The sequence below is a fragment of the Centroberyx gerrardi genome, chromosome 20 (assembly GCF_048128805.1).
Source record: "Centroberyx gerrardi isolate f3 chromosome 20, fCenGer3.hap1.cur.20231027, whole genome shotgun sequence".
NCBI lineage: Eukaryota > Metazoa > Chordata > Actinopteri > Beryciformes > Berycidae > Centroberyx > Centroberyx gerrardi.
The window spans coordinates 12,964,155-12,984,572 of NC_136016.1; the positions used below are offsets into that span (position 1 = coordinate 12,964,155).

General features: G+C 41.5%; 1 protein-coding gene across 2 annotated transcripts; it reads left to right on the forward strand.

Moving 5' to 3' along the window:
* Window positions 1-2,437: 2,437 nt before the first annotated feature.
* On the forward strand, window positions 2,438-20,258 carry mapta (microtubule-associated protein tau a). 2 transcript variants are annotated; one of them, XM_071925187.2, is made up of 17 exons: window positions 2,438-2,539; window positions 5,233-5,410; window positions 7,193-7,315; window positions 8,150-8,278; window positions 9,165-9,188; window positions 11,356-11,393; window positions 11,563-11,709; window positions 12,177-12,243; window positions 12,336-12,374; window positions 12,653-12,906; window positions 14,946-15,038; window positions 15,441-15,533; window positions 15,933-16,025; window positions 16,267-16,359; window positions 17,658-17,739; window positions 17,902-18,008; window positions 20,041-20,258. In XM_071925187.2, exons 2-17 carry the CDS (start codon window positions 5,251-5,253, stop codon window positions 20,236-20,238), a joined length of 1,740 nt encoding a protein of 579 aa, XP_071781288.1. In that variant the 5' UTR covers window positions 2,438-2,539; window positions 5,233-5,250; the 3' UTR covers window positions 20,239-20,258. The 2 variants fall into 2 exon arrangements, with proteins under 2 accessions (XP_071781288.1, XP_071781289.1); XM_071925188.2 differs by lacking the exons at window positions 14,946-15,038; window positions 15,933-16,025; window positions 16,267-16,359 and adding an exon at window positions 19,034-19,199 and having other exon boundaries at window positions 20,041-20,173.
* The last annotated feature ends 160 nt before the right edge of the window (window positions 20,259-20,418 follow it).

Genomic DNA, 20,418 nt, shown 5'->3' on the forward strand with positions numbered 1-20,418 from the left:
TTCGCTTCTTTCTTGCATCCGAGGGCCTACAGGGTTTCCAGCACAGCCTTGGCTCAAAATGCGAAATTCTATATCTGCTATAATGCAAAACATATTCCTATATTGCATTAATTTGCATGTGCATGTATACTAATTACCATGTTCGTCTTACATTATTTAAAGACCACATAGGGAATCCGAATGATGCGGCGCCTGTGCGCAAATGCCAAGCCCATTTTTCATTTGATAAATACTGGAGACTGTCCGTGGAGTCGCGTGCAATGCAGCTCCCCCAGTGTGTCAGAGGACGGCCATTGAACCAGTGTTGCTCATCTGACACATATGGGCGTTTAAATAATCCGTTTCGGGGTCGGTGGATAGGATCTAATCTAGGTGTATGATTAAAACAACGCGCGCATGAAAGCACTTCGCCATGGCCCCTTTTCGCACACCGACTACCTTTCCAAATTAAAACAATGGGGCGTAATAATTTGGTTGTATGCCACTAATAATAGGCTACCTGTGGGTTTAGACAGGTTTGGTGGAGTGGATGGTTTTGTTGGAATGAACCGCACATCTCTGATCTCCTTTTCTTTGCCACGCGGACACACCTCTTTGCCACCCTCGTGTGAAGAAGATTGCACAGAAAGCCCTTCCTTGTGCGCCACGGGCTACATTGATCTTTTGCAACAAGGGGAAATGGCATGTTGTATTTTCAAAGCTCATGGGGTAGCTATTCCAATCGACCAGATCATTTATTGAAAGGAATGAAATAACTCAACATCTTTTTGTAAATATGGTGATGTTTTGATAGACACAGACAGCTACAAGTTTCTACAGTGCTTTTGGCATGAGTTGGAATGTATTGGTATGTACACCCAGTGAGGTCTGAGGTGGGTTCCTCCCTCACAAAGAATGAATTAATTAATAGTTCAGAGTTAATTTATCGGCATGCCAAGTAAACAATCTGGCCACATTTTAACACACAGGTGTCATTTCGAATAAAGTGTAGTTATATCCTGAAAGATTTACTTGCAGCAGCTACTATAAACTCTATATCCCAAGCCTTGAATTGAAAAATTATTAGTATTATTATTATTAGTCATTAACTTGAATGACATGGCCTAAACCTTCTGAAATATGACCTGGATCTAGTGCTCCATGCAGCGAAGGCTGACAGGCTATTGGCTATTCCAAAGTATAGGCTCAAATCCAACGGTGACCGGGTCCAACCGGCCTGCTTGAGCAGCTTAGGCTGGCAAAATAAACGTCAGCAATTAAATCACATTTTAAAACACATTTTTACAGACACTCTTTTATATTATTTGTTCCTACTTATTTTATTCACATATTTGCTTCTTCTGTAATCCTGTTTTTAATTCATGCCTGGTAATTTCACTGTTTAAGTACTTTTAGAATATAAATAAATAAAGTTCCTAATTATTATTTTCATTATAAGGTATTACTCCAGTTTTGTAAAGACAAATCAATGCCCATTCAAAAGATGTAGTGCAGCAAAATAGTATACTAGCTGTATGTATTTTGTGTGTGTGTTTGTGTGTATGTGTGTGTATTCATTCATGCGCATAATAAGAGATGGGGGGTGGTCTGTGTTGGATGTAAAATGCACTATATAAGATCTAGACTACAATGTCCTGATAGAGTTGTGATGTCAAAAGAAGCTGCTCAGATGTCTTTCTGATTGCGTAGTCTTGTTAAGGAGAAGAAGAAATGCCACAGCGGGCTTTAAACTGCATTCTTGTACGTAGTTAATTGGCACCATGCTGATGGAGGACTTTGGCTCATTGCACCAATAGACTTCATTACAGTGGCAGACCAGGGCGTGTGTGTGTGTGTGTGTGCCGGATCAGATCGTAGCTCCAGGCCTTGTGTACATATTGGAACATGCAGCAGCTGTAGTGTCTGAGGCAGTTACTTAGCAGGCTGCACCATGACAACACAAGAAGAATTCCTCATACTCTGAATTCCTGCACCGCAAGATTGCACATTCAATATAGTATTCAGTTGTGGTATATTTTACTATACAATGCTCTGCAAAAAAAAAGAAACTGGAATGAATGTCTAGCAATAATTATGTGAGAAATAACTGTATTTTATAAAGTCGTCTTTAAGCTGAAAGTCAGTAGGGTGTGGCTGACATCCTGGAGTTATGAAAACAAAGGTGGAAAATATTCCACCAATGTAAGTACTTTGCCCCATGGTTACTAAGCAAACGGGTATTTCTGAGCTGCAGACACAGCCATTAGATGCTGAGCAAGCCGCATGCTGGCTGTGCTGCAAGATGTTTCACTTCCAGCGCTTGGATGGGTGGGAAAATGGAGACCCGCTCTAATTCAGCCCCCCCATCGCAAGGCCAGGCCCACATTAGAAAGGTAGAGTCAGTCAGAGATTTTTTTTTTTTCTGTGTCTCTCCCTGCCTGAGGATGGGAGGCTGGGAGTGTACAGAGAGAGAATGATGAGGAAAGTAGGTCAGAGATACAGAGGCAATCAAGCATGAGGACAGCATCCCAGTCTCTCAGCTGAACTACAAGCAGCACTGGTGAGCAGGCTAGAGACTGCATCAGGGCGAACCATTTGTTTTTGTGTTTGATCTATTGTATATGCATGAAATATGAACTCTTCCAGTTCAATCTCAGCTAATTCTTGTGTATAGCTACATATGTAATATACCTAAAGTCACCTTCATTGCCCCAGTGTTTGGTTGCTCTCACTTACTGAGTCATTGCATTTTCTGCTTGGGCTTATGTATATGCATCTATTCATTTGGCTGGAACCAAGATTTTCCTTGCTGTGAGAGTCCATTACCAAATTGTGTACCACTCAGTGTCGCCGCTGTAGTGCATCTGGGTTAAAAAATAGGCACTCCCAAAAGACAGGGAAATTTAGGCAGTGTCTTATTGCATGTTTGGAGCTATGTCAATATCTCTGTTGACCGTGTTCCTTCCAGAGCCGTCTAAGCGGTTTGCTTGAGAGCCAGGGCCTGTGCCAAGATTACATTTTCACACGCCCCTCCGAGGGACAAGCTGCATCAGCAGACCTTTGAGCCTTTTCCCCCTCATGAAGCTTCAACAAAGACTGCTGTCGTGTTCCCTTTATGTACTAGGTAAAATTTGTGTGTGTGTTTAGTCCCAAAGCAAATCACTAAAGAGGCTTTTGGTCAAATCTAGACCCACCACAATGAATGACACACAGATGTCTTGATAAAAAAAAAAAGTTTTTAAATGTTTGACTAGTAGATGGATTGATACAGTAGCATATGGGACAGGCTAAGTTAGGGACTGAGATAGTCCTCCATGCTAAGAAATATCCCAAGCACAATAATATTTTGGGAAAATATTTTGCATCCTGTAACACAGCAAAAATATTTCTTTGTGTCTTGTTATGTAAACATTAAGGAAATTATTCTCTTATGTCCTGTAACATAACCATGATATCTAGTGTACATAAGATGATCAGATAAGGAATCCCGTTCTTATCAACCTTGAGTGTATTTGCTCTCTAACCGCCGGAGCTCCCGGACGCAGAGCGTGAACGGCCTCTCAGAGGGATTGTTTTCGTTGGCATGGGCGCAGCTCGCTTGTTTGGATTCTGTCATGTGTAATGCTACAATGGGAGTTTTGTCAGGGAGCTGTGTTGAGGATTGAGAGTAGACCATTCATTCGAATTTGTATGGGACACACAAACATCACACTACCATTTAAAATATATTCAGAGCTCTTTTTTAATGCCATTTTGGCCTTTTTTTCCATTGGGCTTAAACATTTTACATTGTTGTACAAGAACTAGCCTATATTCCAGATGGAGCATGAAGCTATATTGCTTCCTATAGAATATGACCCAATCTGTGTTCTTCCCTCTAGGTGTTTGCTGGCCTGATCTGGTTGGCACAAAGTCCCATTTTTGGCATATGTGTTTGAATGTGGAATGTTGTTTAAACATCCAAGGTCAGGAGATATGCAGGTACACCAAGGGAAGGTCGAATAGCTGAGCCAATTGTGCCCATAGAGTGGGTTTTATTGGGAGGAGTAACCACGGTAACAGTTTAGGCTATGCTGCCCGTAAAGTCATAACTGGAGCAGGTGCAGTCACATCGATGCATGCTGTTTGAGAGCTAGCCGAAATCCTGTGGGTGGCGGCACCCAAATAGCATTTCATGTGCATTTCAATTTTAAACAATGCCAATTTCATTTCCAGTGATAACATAGGTTTAGCCTCTGACTAATTGTATACTATTGGCACAAAATTCTTCAGGTCAATACAAGCTTTGCGCCGTAGCTCTCAGACATGAAAACACAGTCATGTTTATATGCCAGAGTGGGCATGAGGGTGAAAATAAAGATCAGACGCCGGTAAATCTCTATCACGATGCAAACACTGAAAGAGCAGTTTGGATGGCGAGACTGATTATGCCATAAGCCTTCAGTACTGGCTTGGTGTGTAAGTTTGTGTGTTTATATGTGTGTGTGTATATGTGTGTTACAGAAAGAGACTGTGTGAGAGGGCAGTGAAAAAATATGATATAAACAGAAAACTGCTGACGTAACCAGAGGTTTGGATTTAATCTGATATGTAATCCTCTTTTTATGAGATTTGAAGCGATTCACATCTTACTGGTTGAATGAGCATGTCTGGACTGTGTAAGGTTTTTCCTGTGGTACAGTATATAAACCTCTTAATTACCCACTTTCTGTCAGCCATAGCTGAAATATGGCAGTACATAAAATGGAAGTGCTGCACTTGGGTGAAATTTTGGTTCTGTCAAGTCACAGACTGAACAGGTTCAGCGGTGCTAAGGAGGAAACCAGAGTTGGTCACTGGTTGTTTAGGAAGTGCAAACTTATCACAGTGAGGACGCAGAGCACATGGGCAGAAGGGACTATTTTTGTCCATGGTCCTGTAACATGAAGCGCGGACCCCACGTCAAGGTATATAAATAACTAGGTTTTCACAGACACAGTGTCTGTTTACATTTCGTGGTGACGGACTGGGTTGTGTAAGCCCGGAAGACAAAGGGTCCATATATTACGCCATAATTATATTTACTCCTTAAAACCAGGTATTCTTTTTTGTCAATTGCTTCTCATGGAAAAGCGCAACTTTTCATTTGCAGTATATTTAACCCAGTCATCTGACACTCGCAAAAGAACGTGATGGACTAACAATTTAATTCTGTCTTGAACTATGTTCATCGTCTTGGTTTATTTAACTTGCTCGGGTTGTGCTCTTTTGTAGCCTGAACTGCGACTGGCAATGGATCAGCACCAGGACTACATGAACAACGCCTCTAACAGCTATAGCTCTGGAGACACCATGAATGCTTCCTTAGCTGGGATGACCATCAACGACCTGCACCACCAGGAGAATGGAGTCCAGATGGGACACAGAAGCCCTGGAGATGCCAAAATGAAAGGTCAGACACCCAGGCATTTATGAAAAATACTCATAAACTAGCAACAGCCATCAAAGAGATGCTTTTCTAAATTAACATCCAGGCATTTTATCAAGGCTAACACAAGGCCAAAGTAGAAGGGTGAGCAAAGAAGACTGAAAGGTAAAAATAAATACATGATATGATACATAATACATGATACCGAGTAAGATGACATCATCCAAATGACATCATTAGCTTCATGTGCCATATATGATGGCATCTTTGGGCTTTGTTCCAAAAAAAAGTATTAGTCAGCTTTCCAATTAATCCAAATCTGAATGTCTTAAAGAGAAGGATTTAAATTTCCACATACCATTTCCTCAAAGTCGTAGTAGTCTATATTGAGTTGGTTCAGAGGCCGAAGGCCTAGTGTTTCAACTGTGCTTTGTTTTAATCCCTTTTTACATAATGGATACAAGGCATGCTTGACTGGCCCTTAGTCCCTAACTGCAGCTGCACTCTGCTGTGTAATCCAGGCATCTGGGTCAGCCTCCTCAGAGTGCGCCCTGTCTCGCCATCCTGCGCCACTGTTAGCTACCAATTCAGTTCATAAACAATCAGGCTTTTAGCAGCACACATAGAGCATCAACTTTTTAAAAGGCACATTTCATAATTTAAAGGGTTATTAATGGCAAAACAGAAAATGTATGGGAAGGAAAACAGGGGAAGAGCCCTGTCTATATTATGTCTCCCTTCTTGTTTGTTAGGTACAGAGTATGCAAAAGAAATAATCACAGTAACTGTACAGTCAGATAGTTGACTTAATAGTACACACTGCTGTATCAACAATGATAGGAATTTCTTTTTATCCCTTTTAACCCAATTATCTATATGGCCAATTAGTACGTAGCCTAGCTTTCCCCAGTTTACAACCCTCACTAGTGCAGTCGTTCTCCCCATTCCCACTTTCCATCGCCCCACGCTCAAGCAGGAAGCAGAGCACACACTCAGGTTCCGGCACTTTTATCCACGGTGCGACACATAGTGAGTATCCCACTTACCTCTTTGAATAATAGAGTAGGAGACGTGATTTTGGAAATAGATTTGTGGTGTAGTATTTGTAGTGTAGAGGTCTATGGGCTACTTGTGTGGATATGGATGGGTTAAACCAAGTGTAGAACATTTAAGTGGCTTTCATGGATATGGCTTAACGTTGGTTTAGTTACTTCTGGGCTATGGAGTCCATGCCTAAAATATTCAAGAACTAATTAGGGATGGACTTAGATGTACAGCATTTTGTTGTTTTGGTGGGATTTAATATTTGGCCCATAGTGATTATCACTTAATCCCTGATTTAGTCCTGGATCGTCATTCCCTGCAGTAAGTTTACCTACATTTGGGCCCATTTTAAGGCATGTCTGTGAAAGCATCATGTAAACAGCCATTTTAGTCTAGGACCTGCCTTAAAACATGTCAGACTGGTTCAGTCTGAAGTGTTTTAGGTCTTTGATGGTTTGTTCTTGTTATGAGTTAAATCATAATACAACAGAGGTGAACGTTCATCTTATTTCCTGAAACAGAGTTGGTCAAGGGTTCACAGTAATCTTGGATTTAACGACTAAATAACAGTGGCTATTGCTAAAGTTCTAATTCTTTAATAAAAGCATTTTTAGTTTCATTTTACAGCTTCCTTTGGGAATTCTCACATGAAAATTAGTTTTGGTGAACCTCACCAGTGCTGCACTCATCATCTGTCTGGAAATGTAAATTTCTGTCATGATTAACCTCAAGCTTGACCTCCAACTAACCTTTAATTCACAGAGAAGGAAGCAGTGCTAAGTGAGAATGGGGTTAAAGCTGCAAATGAGCTCTCACAACTAGAGAGCGCCCACTATGATGACAAGGTGCAACCTGGTGCCTCTGGGGAGAATGAGGTGCAACCTGGTATGCCCCCTCCACCACTCATTACATGAAGCTTGAATACCAAAGACCTTATTAACACATATTTTTCACTCTTACCCCTCATTTAGCACATTGCAAGTTATCAGCTACAAATAACATTCCTTTGTTTCAGAGATATAACCAGAGAAATATTCATCTTGGTTTGTTGGCTTTGTTTTGCCTCACAGTTGTTATTATTTTCAGCCTTCCAACTCTAACCCAGGCTTTCTTGGTCTCTTGGTTTAAATGTGGGTGTTCTACTTCGATTTTGCTGCCTGTATGCTAATATATGCTTTGAGGCCTTTATCATTTACATGGTATTTATAGCCCACTGGTGATAGCAAGGCATTTCTAGCTGTGTTGTCATTACAAACAATTCATAAACAATGTGCAATATGTGCCTGTTATTTAGGGAACATGCAGAAACACTGTGTCCTTCACAATAGGTTTGTACTAGAGCCACAGATCACTGACTAACATGGAAAATAATGGCTCTCTGTGCTTGTAAGAATTAGCTACTGTAGCCCCACTCCAGTCTGGGTCAAGCATCCTTTGATCATGAATAGTGAGCATGACAGCCTGTCCTCAGGATGGTGGGAGGGACATTCATCAGGTTGAAAGGGCTCCCTGATCTGTTAAACAGCTCCTGAGTCCCTGGACATGAGAAATACCACAGGAGTAGAGAACGCAGCTGACCCACCGCAGCAAACAGGTTAGGAGGTTAGGAGCTGTGACTTTAGAGCAGACTAAGCAAGTATTGGGTAAACCTGTGGAAAGTCTGGGTTAGGGTTTGACATTTCCTATTTTCTAACTAGTGGGCATCCATTTATCCTACAGCAGAGACAGCTGAACCATCTGCAGAGGAAAGGGCTGTTGAAGCCGAGTCTGAGCTCTCAGAATTAGAGAGCGGCCCATGTGAAGACGAGGTGCAACTTGGTGCCTCTGGTGAAAATGAGGGGCAACTTGGTATGCCTCTTGTCGTTGAGCTCTTGCTTCTTTTCAGCTGCTTGTGCAAAATTTGTTTTTCTAGCATCTTATAATTTTATGACCATAGCGGCCTGCCACGCTCATGTGTACTGTACATATTGACTGTAAAATGAAGCTCACTACCTTGTTTTATTTCAGCGCCATGAATGGGATTGAGTTTGTATTTGGTTTGCTGACTGAAGTTGTTTTCATGCTTGCTCTGTTTTCTAGTTTTGGGAATCTAATCTTAACTTCTTTTTGTTTTTATTAACTTTCTGTCATTAGAATGCTCCCACAGCCAATGTAAGCCTTTTTTGTTTGCTTTGAGCAGTGAAACGGATCCAGATCTATTGGAATACTCTGGTCCTTTCACAAAACCACTGCAACACAATCATTACCAGAGTCAAGAGGCAAACACAGCCATTTAAAAGCTATATCTTATCCTGGCTATTTCAGAATGAAAGAAATGACCAAACCACAAGCAGATTTTAGATTCATGTGATCTGTTAAACAGATGCAGAGCTCCCAGACATGGGGAATGCCAGAATAATGGAAAAAACAGCTGAAGTACCATATGGAGTACCAGGTTAGGTGTGGTGCTGGACCATGTACGACTTAAATGAAAACAGTGGAAACCTCAGCACCTACCTCAACCTGATCGCAGTCTGTCTGCATATGCACCGTTTTTGGATGATGCATTGATCTAACATTTTTTTTAACAGTGATTTGCTGTGGGCTTTGTGCAATAACTGAAAACATGCTGTGAAGTATTTGGGCCTTTTTTGGTTTCTTTGCAGTGACAGTAATGAATGACAGGCTTGCTTTAGAAACTCATAACTGATTATGCTCTTGTGTCTTTCCCATTTGCCTCACCATGTTTAATCAGCGGCTGGAGGAGCAGCTTCAACAGGTACTTCATTTTTTATTGATTGCACTTAGACTGTTTACTTATGAGTCAGATATGAATACAATTACAACTACTAGGTGCACCAGAAATAACCCAGAGGGGTATGTAATGTATTTGTGAAATGTGTTCCATAATTTAGTACATTTATCATATATTGTTGTCCAATTATCCAAATACTATACTAAACTTATTTATTAATTTTATTTAACTCTTCAGTATTTTACTTTATGTCAAAATTTGCATCCAAAATGAACATTTAGTTTAAGTTCATTGCTTGAGATGAAATTCAAAGATGAAGTTTTGATCATGGATAATGCATTATTTTGCACTGTCAGAAGCAAGTAGGGAAGTTGAATATCACATTTTGAGCACTTTTTACAATGAATATGCATAATTCAGTGGTATGATGGTTCATTACATTCACTGGAATCAATATGCATCAAGGTCATTTTCCTCTGTTGTCTTTCACCCAACTGCGATGCATTATTGTCCATTTCCATCTCATTTTATTTTGATGTGAACTAAAGTATCTTTTTTTTAAGAAAGCAACCACCATTGATCACTTCTCAGTTCATGGTCTTGCGTTATCACCTTTTATCGTTTTCAGTTTTTGTTACCTTAATGAAAGACAACAGTTAGGAGTCACTTTTTAAACTTTCCTCATGGACATCAAGTGCACAGTTTTGTTCACTTCTTTACTTCTTGATTTATTTTCAATGGGGAGATGGAAACGAGTGCTTTGAATGTCATCATTAATCTGCTTTCCAAACAAATTAGCGAAGCCCAGCACTGCGGTCCTCAGTGAGTTCGCATTTGCGGCCGATGGATCAAAGCCTGCTGTAGACGGAGCCGATGGGGAGGGCATTGACTTCATGAGCATGGGAGCGTCCTGTTCCCTGGACCCAGGAAATGAGGCAGCTTCATGCTTGGATGGGGCACGGGTGGGAGAGTGTGGGAAGAGGCTAAGTGACTCTTTATGGGCCTCTGAAGACCTCAGCCGTGGGGCGGAGACTAGATGGGACGCGCCTGCCAGCAGGGGGAGCCCGGAGTGGACGGGTACTGCGGATTCTCAGCGGGCAATCAGCCTTGATGCCTCCGAGTGTCTGGCTGAAATAAGCAATCTGTCTGGCACGGCTTTGGTCCGCAGCACAGCCTTGGAAGACCTCACATCCATCGGAGACAGAGGCTTGTGGGTTGATCAGGGAGAGGAGCTCATCTCAAGTGAACACATGAAAGGCGGACTGACTGCTGATAACGCGGAGACTCTAGATGGGGCAACTTTAAAGTCCTGCAGTGGCTGGGACGCCGGAACCAATAAGATCACCCCAGAGAGACAACTGTCCCCTCATACCCAAAGTCTGCCATGCTCTAGCTTTGATTCTGGCCTTGCTTATCATTCAGAAGATCTTCAGAGGGTGTGTGATTCCTCATATCCAGCACATAGCAATAGGAACTCTTCTGAGAGCGGTAGCCTTTTAACAAAAATGCCATCTGACGTAGTAACTGAAAACAACAAAACTGACTCATTATTAGATAGAGCCAGCTATTCAAAGTCTGACATTTGTAATGACTCAGAGATGAGCAGTGTGGTTCAGAGCACCAGTGCAACTGAACTCCAGAAAACGCCCCAAAGTTCTCCAGCCAGAAAGTCATTGGTGCCGATCGCTATATTCAAAGGTCTGTTTGCTGTCATATTCACCAATTCAGAACCAGTCCTCTTCAGTTAATTCCTTCCACTTCTTTAATTTACAAAGCAGCTTCTATATGTTATGCAGCACTCTCCCTCAAACTTTTTCTATGGAAATTAACTTTGACCCAAAGGAGAAGCTTGTTGTCCTCCCTCCCCACGTTTGCTTTTTATTTCATCTATCCATCTTGCTCACTCTGCTGGTTATGCAGCCCCTGTAGCCACTTTTTGATTTATACAAGCACTATGTATACAAAATGTCACATTGCATGCTGCGTGCCCTACATCACCAAGTGTTGATTTCATTTGGTCTTCTCTTTGCCATGCACACGCATACAGGCACACACTTGAAAATAAAATACTTGTCTTCTTGTATTTCACTTGGGTGGATACAAAAGAAAAATGATTGAAAACAATTTTGGCTGGAAGAAAAAAAAATCTGCTCAAAATCTTGAAGTCTGTGTTTCTCCCTCATTCCCATAGCTCAAGCAAAGATTGATAACGACACTATGGAAAACAAGGTATGTGAACAAGCACAAAAAAGATGTAACTCATTTCTTTTGTCAACATTCCATTCATCAAGCTAGCTCCTTTCCTTCATTTTCCATTTGTGAAATCATGCCTTTGTTTCATGATAGATCATCGTTAGAACCATTGTTTTTCATTCATTTTTTCCCCTTCATGAAAAAGACACAAACCGCCACCAAAGCTAGACCAACCTCTTCCCTTAAAAGACCATCCATAGTCACCAAGGGCACCAAAACACATGCCTCCTCCCGAAATGGTCCCAGCTCGATCCCCACTAAAGCCAGCGACACAGAGCACAGGCAGCCCCGAGTAAGTACAGGACGGACCTGCCCCTGCTTCTGTCTGAGTGTCTAGACGAGACCAGGCCTGTGTTCAGATTGTCAAACTGGATGCTCACTGTACCATTTCTTTTCCTCTATCCTTTTCCTCGATCCTCTGATAAAAATTTTATTTGAGCGGTCACGGAAATGCTAAACTGACATTTTTCAGACAATCTGAATGCAGCCTAGCTTGCATTGATGTATTTGTATCAATTCACATTCCCATTCATCAGTGATAACAGTTTTGGCACTTATTAGTTCAACCTAATTAGAATGAGTTGTGCTATATGTTGTTGTGATGGCTGGTGTGATTATTCTGTCAAGACATTTCTTGATGGTAACTGACTGCCTTGCACTTAAATGACAGCATAATCAAAGCACCTGCAGCTTTCCACGATAAAACCAACATGTTTGCTGAAAAGTAAATTACTATTTGGTTGCTCTGTTAATTTACAGACTCCTGGCGGTGCAAGGCCTCAAGCCCCAGGAACCAAGATTCCTGCCAAAACTCCAGCTCACCCAGGTACGTAACTATGACTTGACCATTTCCATCACATGCTATATGGAGTAAGAAACTAAGGATTATGTATAACGTGTCATATTTTTGCGATCCAGCTAGCGCCAAGAAACCTCCCACTCCAAAAAATGACAAAGGTAAAAAAGCAAATACACATACCACTGAGAGAGACCACTTTTAGGCTTGCATGGCCTAGGCTACTTGATCAGCACAATGCCACAACCACAGTCTGATCTGGTCTATCCTAGATCAAACTTGGTCAGCTTTTTAGCAGTAGAATTCCTAGAACTTTTAAAATTAGATTTGTATTCATCTATAATTTATTTTTTATTGTTTATTTTTTCTTTCATTAATGCCCTTTTGATGACTTGTGAATTTAAAACCTCTGAGCTGTTGCTTATCCAATTGGTTTAAGATGCTGCGAGTGGACAGAGCAGCCCCGGTACTCCCAAATCCCCCTCTAGCCAAGCAGTTTCTGCAAAGTCTGTGGCTGAGGCCAATAAAGTGAAGAAGATCGCAGTGGTGCGTTCTGCACCCAAGTCCCCTGGCTCCCTAAAGGGCCGCCCACCAGCTCCTCTGGCCGCTGCTGCGCCCATGCCAGACCTGAAGAATGTCAGGTCCAAGATTGGCTCCACAGAGAACATGAAACACCAGCCTGGTGGTGGCAAGGTGAGTCTAGCAGCTAGTTCTAGTGTTACACCATGGGCCTCAGACGGCACACAGTCCAACCCCTCTACTCCAGTTTGCAGATTGGAGTTTTAGTTATACAAACGTTTCTCAGAGGCAGAGCTGCTCTGGAGACAGAAACAATGTTATTGGTTCATTTAAACCTCAATGGGTGGAACCGAAGAACCAGCATAAGTTGGCTAATGTACTGGTGGCCAATTCTGGACACACATTATTTGATGTGGTTTCCAGTCTTGCTTGTAGTTTACTGCTGAAAGGCAAGTGATGTGAAATCATACATATTTAAGAAGCTACAATTTCAATTTTATATCAAAGGATGTGTATGTTGGATTTGGAGAAAGGTGTCTGGAATTGGCAGAGGGTGTCGAGAATTAGCCACCAGAAGGACCAACATATAAATACAACATAAATGGCAAGTTGTTTTTTCATTAATTCATGACCATGGCATAGATGATCTTTGAAGGTCAGCATGCTAGCTAACTAGCTAACCTAGATAACTTAGTATGGCGAGATTGTATTTTTCATGAGAGCTAGCTTCATAATATTACCTTCCTCTTCTCTTACCCTTTGCCTTTTTCACTGGACGTCAGTCTCGTTACTTAGCCAGAAAAACTGGTTCTTTGGCTTCGCCCACTGAGGTTAAACTCAACCATTGAGATTATTTCTGCCTCCAGAGCTAAAACTCCATTCTGCAGTCTCCAGACCTTTACACTGCCATCCAATCTGCAGTACAATTTGCTTCCATCCTTGCGTATGCATGCAGGTGCGTGCAGTGGTGGGGTGTGAGGAGAGAGGGGTCCATTTTAGCATTAAAGGCACTGCAAGATTTTGTGTAGGCTAGATGTTATCTATATTTTCAATACATTGCTGTGAAACACACACAGTGGAATCTCACTAATTTCACCGATGTTTAAATGACAGATACAAAACTGTTTAAATGACAAGTCTAAAAACATTGAAATATGTCAAAACAAGCATACCTGACATTTGTTTCTACAACACTGGCAACCTAATTGTAGCGTACTTAAGTAAAAAGCAATTGCTTTTCCATTATGTCTGGAATCTGGTGGTTCAGTAAACTTCAGTTGTTTAAAGCCCTCACCCTTAACAAAGGTCAGTGACAGCATGTTACTTGTAGTCATATTTGTCACAAACTTAATTATTTGCTCAGATCAGACAAGATCAGATCTTTATCCAATTGTAAAAGTAAGTAATAGCTGTAATATCTCCCCTCGGGCTGTGTCTGAATTTACTGTGGTTTTACATGGTAAAATCACCAAACTTGCTGTCGAGACAACATTCGGAGCTAACTTTAGCACTCCAGGTGAATAATGATGACTTTAATTTTGCCTCATCAAGTTTGATGAATATATATTTGAATTGATTTTGATTCTGAGCAATGAAAATTTAGAGCTTTAGGTTAAATTTAGTTTAACTGACTAGTGTTTCTAACGACTTCCCTGTGTTGGAAGGACAAGTTGTTTAAATGTTCCCATCTACTACAAACAGTCGCCCCAATGATCCTCTTTGAGATTTTATTTGGTCCTTTGGTCCTTCCTCGGAAATGGTAGGCTGGTAAATTACACATCAAAAGCAGAAGGGAGAGGAAATACTGAAGTGTCATTACAAAGCAGCTCAAAGGAAAAACAGAACATTGTGTATTATCAGCTGCAATCCTGGCCACATTTTCAAGATCAAGGCATAACAAGAAGATTAAAAAAGAAATTATACATGATTTTCAATCTGTGATGTACCAGTGCACAGGTTGAAGTAGCCCCAATGTTCTATCTTTCTCTCTTTGTATTGGACAGGTCACCTCAAACTGCATGCTGAAATGTGGCAGTTAAATGTGTTCTTACATCAAACAAACATACCTCCTACTACATGACTTTAGACTGTGTGTGAAACATTAGGGTCCACCTCTCATTTACTACTCAAAGCTCATGAGTCAAACCAAAAGTTAATCTCCTCTCAAAAGCTAAAAGCTAACAGTGTCTTCTCCTACATCTACATTTTTTCAGGTACAAATCCTTGAGCGGAAGATCGACTTGAGTAGTGTCCAGGCTAAGTGTGGCTCCAAAGACAATATGAAACATGTACCCGGTGGCGGCAATGTGAGTAACTGAGGGATGAACTCAACACCAGAGTCTTGAGTATCTCTACAGTTATGATCATCAAAACAAATCCTTGGTAAAATCGAAAATGTTCTCCTACTTTTCCAGGTTAAAATACTTGATCAGAAGATGGACTCGCTAGAACGATCACTTATAAGAAATTTAAATAGAATTTGTCTTCTGTTAGTTCTCAGTTCTTACGCTAAAAGCTCAATTATTTAAGGTGCAGTAAGCCAACAACATGCTGCTTTAACCCATTAATGACGTGAGTCCAAATATCTGTAGTCCACATCTCTACAACATCTCACTTACTTACTTACTTACTTCTTTTGGCCTGGTCCTCTGCCGCAGCCTTTCTAATTTTAATTAATAAAGAATATCACTTCCTTTCACATTTTACAGGTCCAAATCCTTGATAAGAAGTTGGACTTAACCAACGTCCAGGCTCGCTGTGGCTCCAAAGTCAACATAAAGCACACACCTGGTGGAGGCAAGGTAAATAATCTGGAAATAGACCTGACTTATGTTTGACTTTCACCTGAATATCAAGCCTCTTAAAATAACTGTCCTTAAATCGATGTGTCCAAAATCTATTTTTCTGGACTCACCTAGATGGTGCGTCTGCCACAAGTAGAGGAAGTGTTCGCAATAAAAGCAATGGAGTGTGTCAGTCCAGTCAGCCTCCTCAAATAGCCTGCTGTATAATTCTGATTTGCAACTGCAAATTTCAGTAGCTACAATACTTTGTGTTGCAAAAATCTCATTTAGCTTCAAATGCATGGGGCTGAATTCCTCTCATTACAATAGATTTGCTGATCTCTCTCTTCACCTCAACCTTGCTGCTTTCAGTGATTCCAAGGGTAACAGTCTCTTCCCTGACCTCTACTTTTCCAGGTTAAAATACTGGATCAGAAGATGGACTTTAGTAATGTCCAGTCTAAGTGTGGCTCCAAAGACAATATGAAACATGTACCTGGTGGGGGCAATGTGAGTAACTAAGGGATCAACTCAACACCAGAGTCTTGAGTGTCTCTACAGTTATGATCATCAAACCAACCCTTGGTAAAAAAATAAAATGTCCTTTCCCATCCCTCTTTATCAGACAGATTTCCTAGTTACAACTCATGCTCCTAATTTTCTTCTCTACCAAAGGTCCTCATCCGCAGCTCTGCTGCTATTAGTTTCTCGAGGATAACAGTCTCTTTCCCTACGTATTGACTTTTTCCAGGTACAAATTCTTGAAAAGAAGTTGGACTTAAGCAATGTGCAGTCCCGGTGTGGCTCCAAAGATAATATAAAACATGTACCCGGTGGTGGCAATGTGAGTAGCTAAATGATGAACCCATGGCTAACTGCAGTCATGCAGCTCTTGCCAAAGCCCTTCCTTGCTTCTACTGAATGCATCTTCAACAAGGAGCAGGATGTCAGACACTACTGCACGAAACCTCCTGTGTGTACTCTGTTCAACCCATGTCTGTCTGTGACCACAGAACTCCCACTACCCAACTGTGAATTATTAATACCTCCCATTAACAGTGTTGTCATAAAACCTATGGATGGTCATGAGCATTTCATAATTTAAGCTACAATAGTACTAAACTGTAGGAGATACTGGTAATCCTGTCTCTTTATAAGCAGTATGTACTGTGTGCCATGTTTATCTTGCTTGGCTAGCTGGCTTAAAGTGATGCTTTTGTTAGTAAGCTGTCATGGTACTGTGTATTACACACAACACGTCTATTGCAACAACTAATAGTGTTATGTAATGCTCATGGTCTAATGTAAGCTTGATAAATATTTTCTGAAACTGTGCCTGTTAATTTTACTGATTGGTGGTGAGAAATATTTCTCAATCCAAACCTGTCCCCAAAACAACATGCATGATTACTCTATATGAATGTTTACATTCATTGAGAGCCCAAACCGATCTATCCTTTAATTCAGCAGAGCTAATAATATTTTTTAAGGATGAACAGATCAATTCCATATCAGTCATGTGTCTTTTCTAATGATTAAAGCAGTCAAATCGTGCCATGAAACGTAAGGAGAAGAAGTCTCTAGTCAGTAACAAAGAGTCTCTGTCCTCCTCTCCACTGAACTGCGCCTGTTGTAGTGAACAATGTGATGACCTCAGTTGAGAGAGACTGAGCACTTTGTGTTGAGAGACAACAGTCAGGACAGGGAGCCTGTGATGAGGGCATGGGCAGTGCATGTTAAAGAATGCAGATTATGATCCATTCAACTCAATAGTAAACGTTTTTTTGACACATACAATTGAAACTTGATCATTTTTCTGCATTTCTTAGCTTCCTATTGAAGTGCTAGCAAAGCTTGCAAGCCTCATGGGTAGAAGTACAAAACCTTCACATCTAATCCAGCTTCCTTTGAGTCCCTGTGGGTGTATTTTGCTTTGTCTATCAGTGTGTGATTAGTGTTATATGGATCTCTGTGTGTCCTATAGTGTTAACAGTGTTTTGTTCTGTGTAACCTTTAGAAAACTAACAGGCCAGTTTATGGGACCACTTCCTCTATGGTTGCATGCAAGGCGAGTTTACAGCGACATGTTTTCTTCAGAACTAAAACTCTGTTTCTGCTCTCTCTCTTTTGTCCCCTGCACAGATTCAAATTGTGCACAAAAAGATTGATCTGAGCAATGTTACGTCTAAGTGTGGCTCGAAAGACAACATTCGCCATAAGCCAGGTAAAAAAAAAAAGAAACAGGAACTGTACTGCTAAAATATGTAGTAATTAAAATGAAAAATTCAATACATACTTTGAAATAATGTCTTAATTCACATACTTCTACATACCTTTTATTCTAAAATTACAATTGTATCTGATGTTTATTTTCTTCTATATTTAGGTGGTGGAAATATTGAGATCAAGCATGAGAAAATGGACTTCAAAGTCCAATCCAAGGTCGGCTCTCTTGACAACATCGGCCATGTGGCTGGAGGTGGGCAGAGGAAGGTAAGACAAGACAGCAGTGCTCCAGGTTAAAGTCACTAGATTACGTGTCCATTATTAGCCATAGCGTAGCCTATTTCTTCTTTTTATATTGTTCTGCCAGTTTTCTCTGTTGCATGCCCAAAGCTTTGTCTGCACAGCAGGAGAGCTTGCTCAGCCATTTTCCTTTGAAAATCATTTTTGATGATAATCCTAACATGACTTCAGAACTAACTTTAAAGCAGTTTAAGTAGCAGATAGACTATTCCTTTATAGACTGTCTCATTTCATTAATCCAGCCTCATCTTGGGGTTTACACACTGGGTAAAACACAGACAGCATGAATTACACACCGCAACACGATCTATTCTGAACATTCAGACAATAATCTCAATGTTAACTGAAACAAAAAAATGAAATCAAATAAAAATATATACATTTCGTTGCTGTCCGGTGAAAACCTTGAATCGAATGTCAGCTTTTCAGGAACTAAGAAAAACAGCCTTGTTTTCAGCATGTCTTTTTGAGTTTATCCAATAGGTTTTGAATGTTTCATAAGACCAAGGCTGGTAGACTTTTGCCATCCTTCAGCTGAGGTTAGAAAATGAAATTGGCGTTAGGTTTTCACATGACAACAGCGATTTGCAGAGCTTCCAGGCGCGCTGCTCGGCCTGCCAGGTGACTGTGGCTGCCTAATCGCTCGCTCCCATTCCCCTTCTCTCATCCTTCCTTTGGTGTTGCTGCTCTCTCTCTCGCCCTCTCTCTCTCTCTCACCACTCACCACCTTCCCGCTCTTCTCCCATTTTGCTGCAACCGATAGCAAGCTTCAAACGCTTCCATCCTTGCTATAATATCTTACCATCCAACTTGACTGTCAGTTCATCATGAAATTATTCTGATTATCATTTGTCATTATCTGCTTTTTATTGTCATTCAGCGGAATTTCATTTATTTTTCACATGTTGTGTTGCGTTTTGATTTCTGTTGACGCCATCACGTGTATTTTGTTGCATGCTTTGTCATTCCCTCGCGGGGGCTTCGCTCTGTAGAGAGAGAAGGGGAAGGAGGCAGAAGGGAGTTCCTCAGACAGCCCCACAAATGGGGACATGTTCGACCCCTCCCCCGCTGTCACTCCCCCACAGTCACCTCAGACTCTCCCCTCAGCACCCATCACACCCATCTTGACGAACCCCCTCATAAAGATTGAGGACTCCTGTAAGTACTGACAAGCTGTGTGTTCTGTGGTGTGCCACTGCCAGTTCTGGTAGATATGCAGCTATGCTTCTCAACATTTTTTTTCTCTAAAATCCTGAGTAACAGCGAGAGCACAAACTTTAAGGGACAATACTAGTGTTTTTGAAATGCAGTTGGAGTTAATTCCTTAGAGATTGTGGTTTGCCATTTCTTTCCACTGTATATTTGGTTCTAGTAACCATTTTACGCTCATTAAGCACTGCCAAAGGCTTTCAGTGTATCTAAAAATGCACCTTAAACTCCCTTCATTACCCTCCGAAAAATTGTTGACATGACATTTTAACTTAGGTGACACGTTATCTGAAAAGTTGCTTAACATGGCATATTCTTCAAATGTGGAGATTTTCACAGGTTTCAGGGTGTTGAACAAGCATTTTCTAATGCAATGGCAGCCAATGGCAGTAATTACTGGCAGTTATCTACACAATGGCAGTGGCAGTGATTTGCACAACTTCATTTCAAAATTATCTACATGTGAAAAACACACTGGAAAAGGGTTCGAGATATGAACTCCTATCGAGACGAGAAAGCAGAAACCATTTCCCATCCTCAAGCAGTGTCCATGTCATCCAGCACACCAGATGTGGCATATTTTTACCCACCAGAGGGCGCTGTACGTCACGTAACAGAGCCCCAACTTTCTGTCTGAATTCCTGACTGAAAGTAAATAAATAAAAAATGCCCAAAATATCCACACATCTCTGCACTGGACACAGGCCCCATGCAGCTCACCCAGCAGGATTCGTCTGTATGAGTAACGGCTGATCTGTCCCCCCCCCCCCTCCTCTGCCTTCCATCACAGATTGAGTCCCACAAACTGAGTTTCCGCGAGACAGCCAAGGCCCGCACTGACCACGGCGCTGAGATCGTGTCCTTGGAAGACTCCCCCCACCAGCTCAGCACCGTGTCCTCCTCCGGCAGCATCAACATGGCGGACTCTCCGCAGCTCTCCACGCTGGCCGACCAGGTGTCCGCCTCACTGGCCAAACAAGGCTTGTGAATGCACACTGTTAACGAGCCGCCCCCCCCCCCCCTCTCCCCCTCCCTCTCCCTCTCCCCCTCCCTCAACCACACTGTCACGTAGAGGAGTTGTGATGCCTTCCTCGTCATTTTCACAGGACTTTTTTAGCTACCCATCACTGTTTATCCTTCACTAACATTTGAAACTGTTCTTGAGGCA

What these genes read in the sequence shown, in the direction of transcription:
- mapta (XM_071925187.2), top strand. Translation starts at nt 5,251, where the DNA reads ATGGATCAGCACCAGGACTACATGAACAACGCCTCTAACAGCTATAGC. An exon ending in ACGACACTATGGAAAACAAG is followed by an intron (nt 11,394 to 11,562) that starts GTATGTGAACAA and finishes TTCATGAAAAAG; the next exon opens with ACACAAACCGCCACCAAAGC. An exon ending in ATGTACCCGGTGGCGGCAAT is followed by an intron (nt 15,039 to 15,440) that starts GTGAGTAACTGA and finishes CACATTTTACAG; the next exon opens with GTCCAAATCCTTGATAAGAA.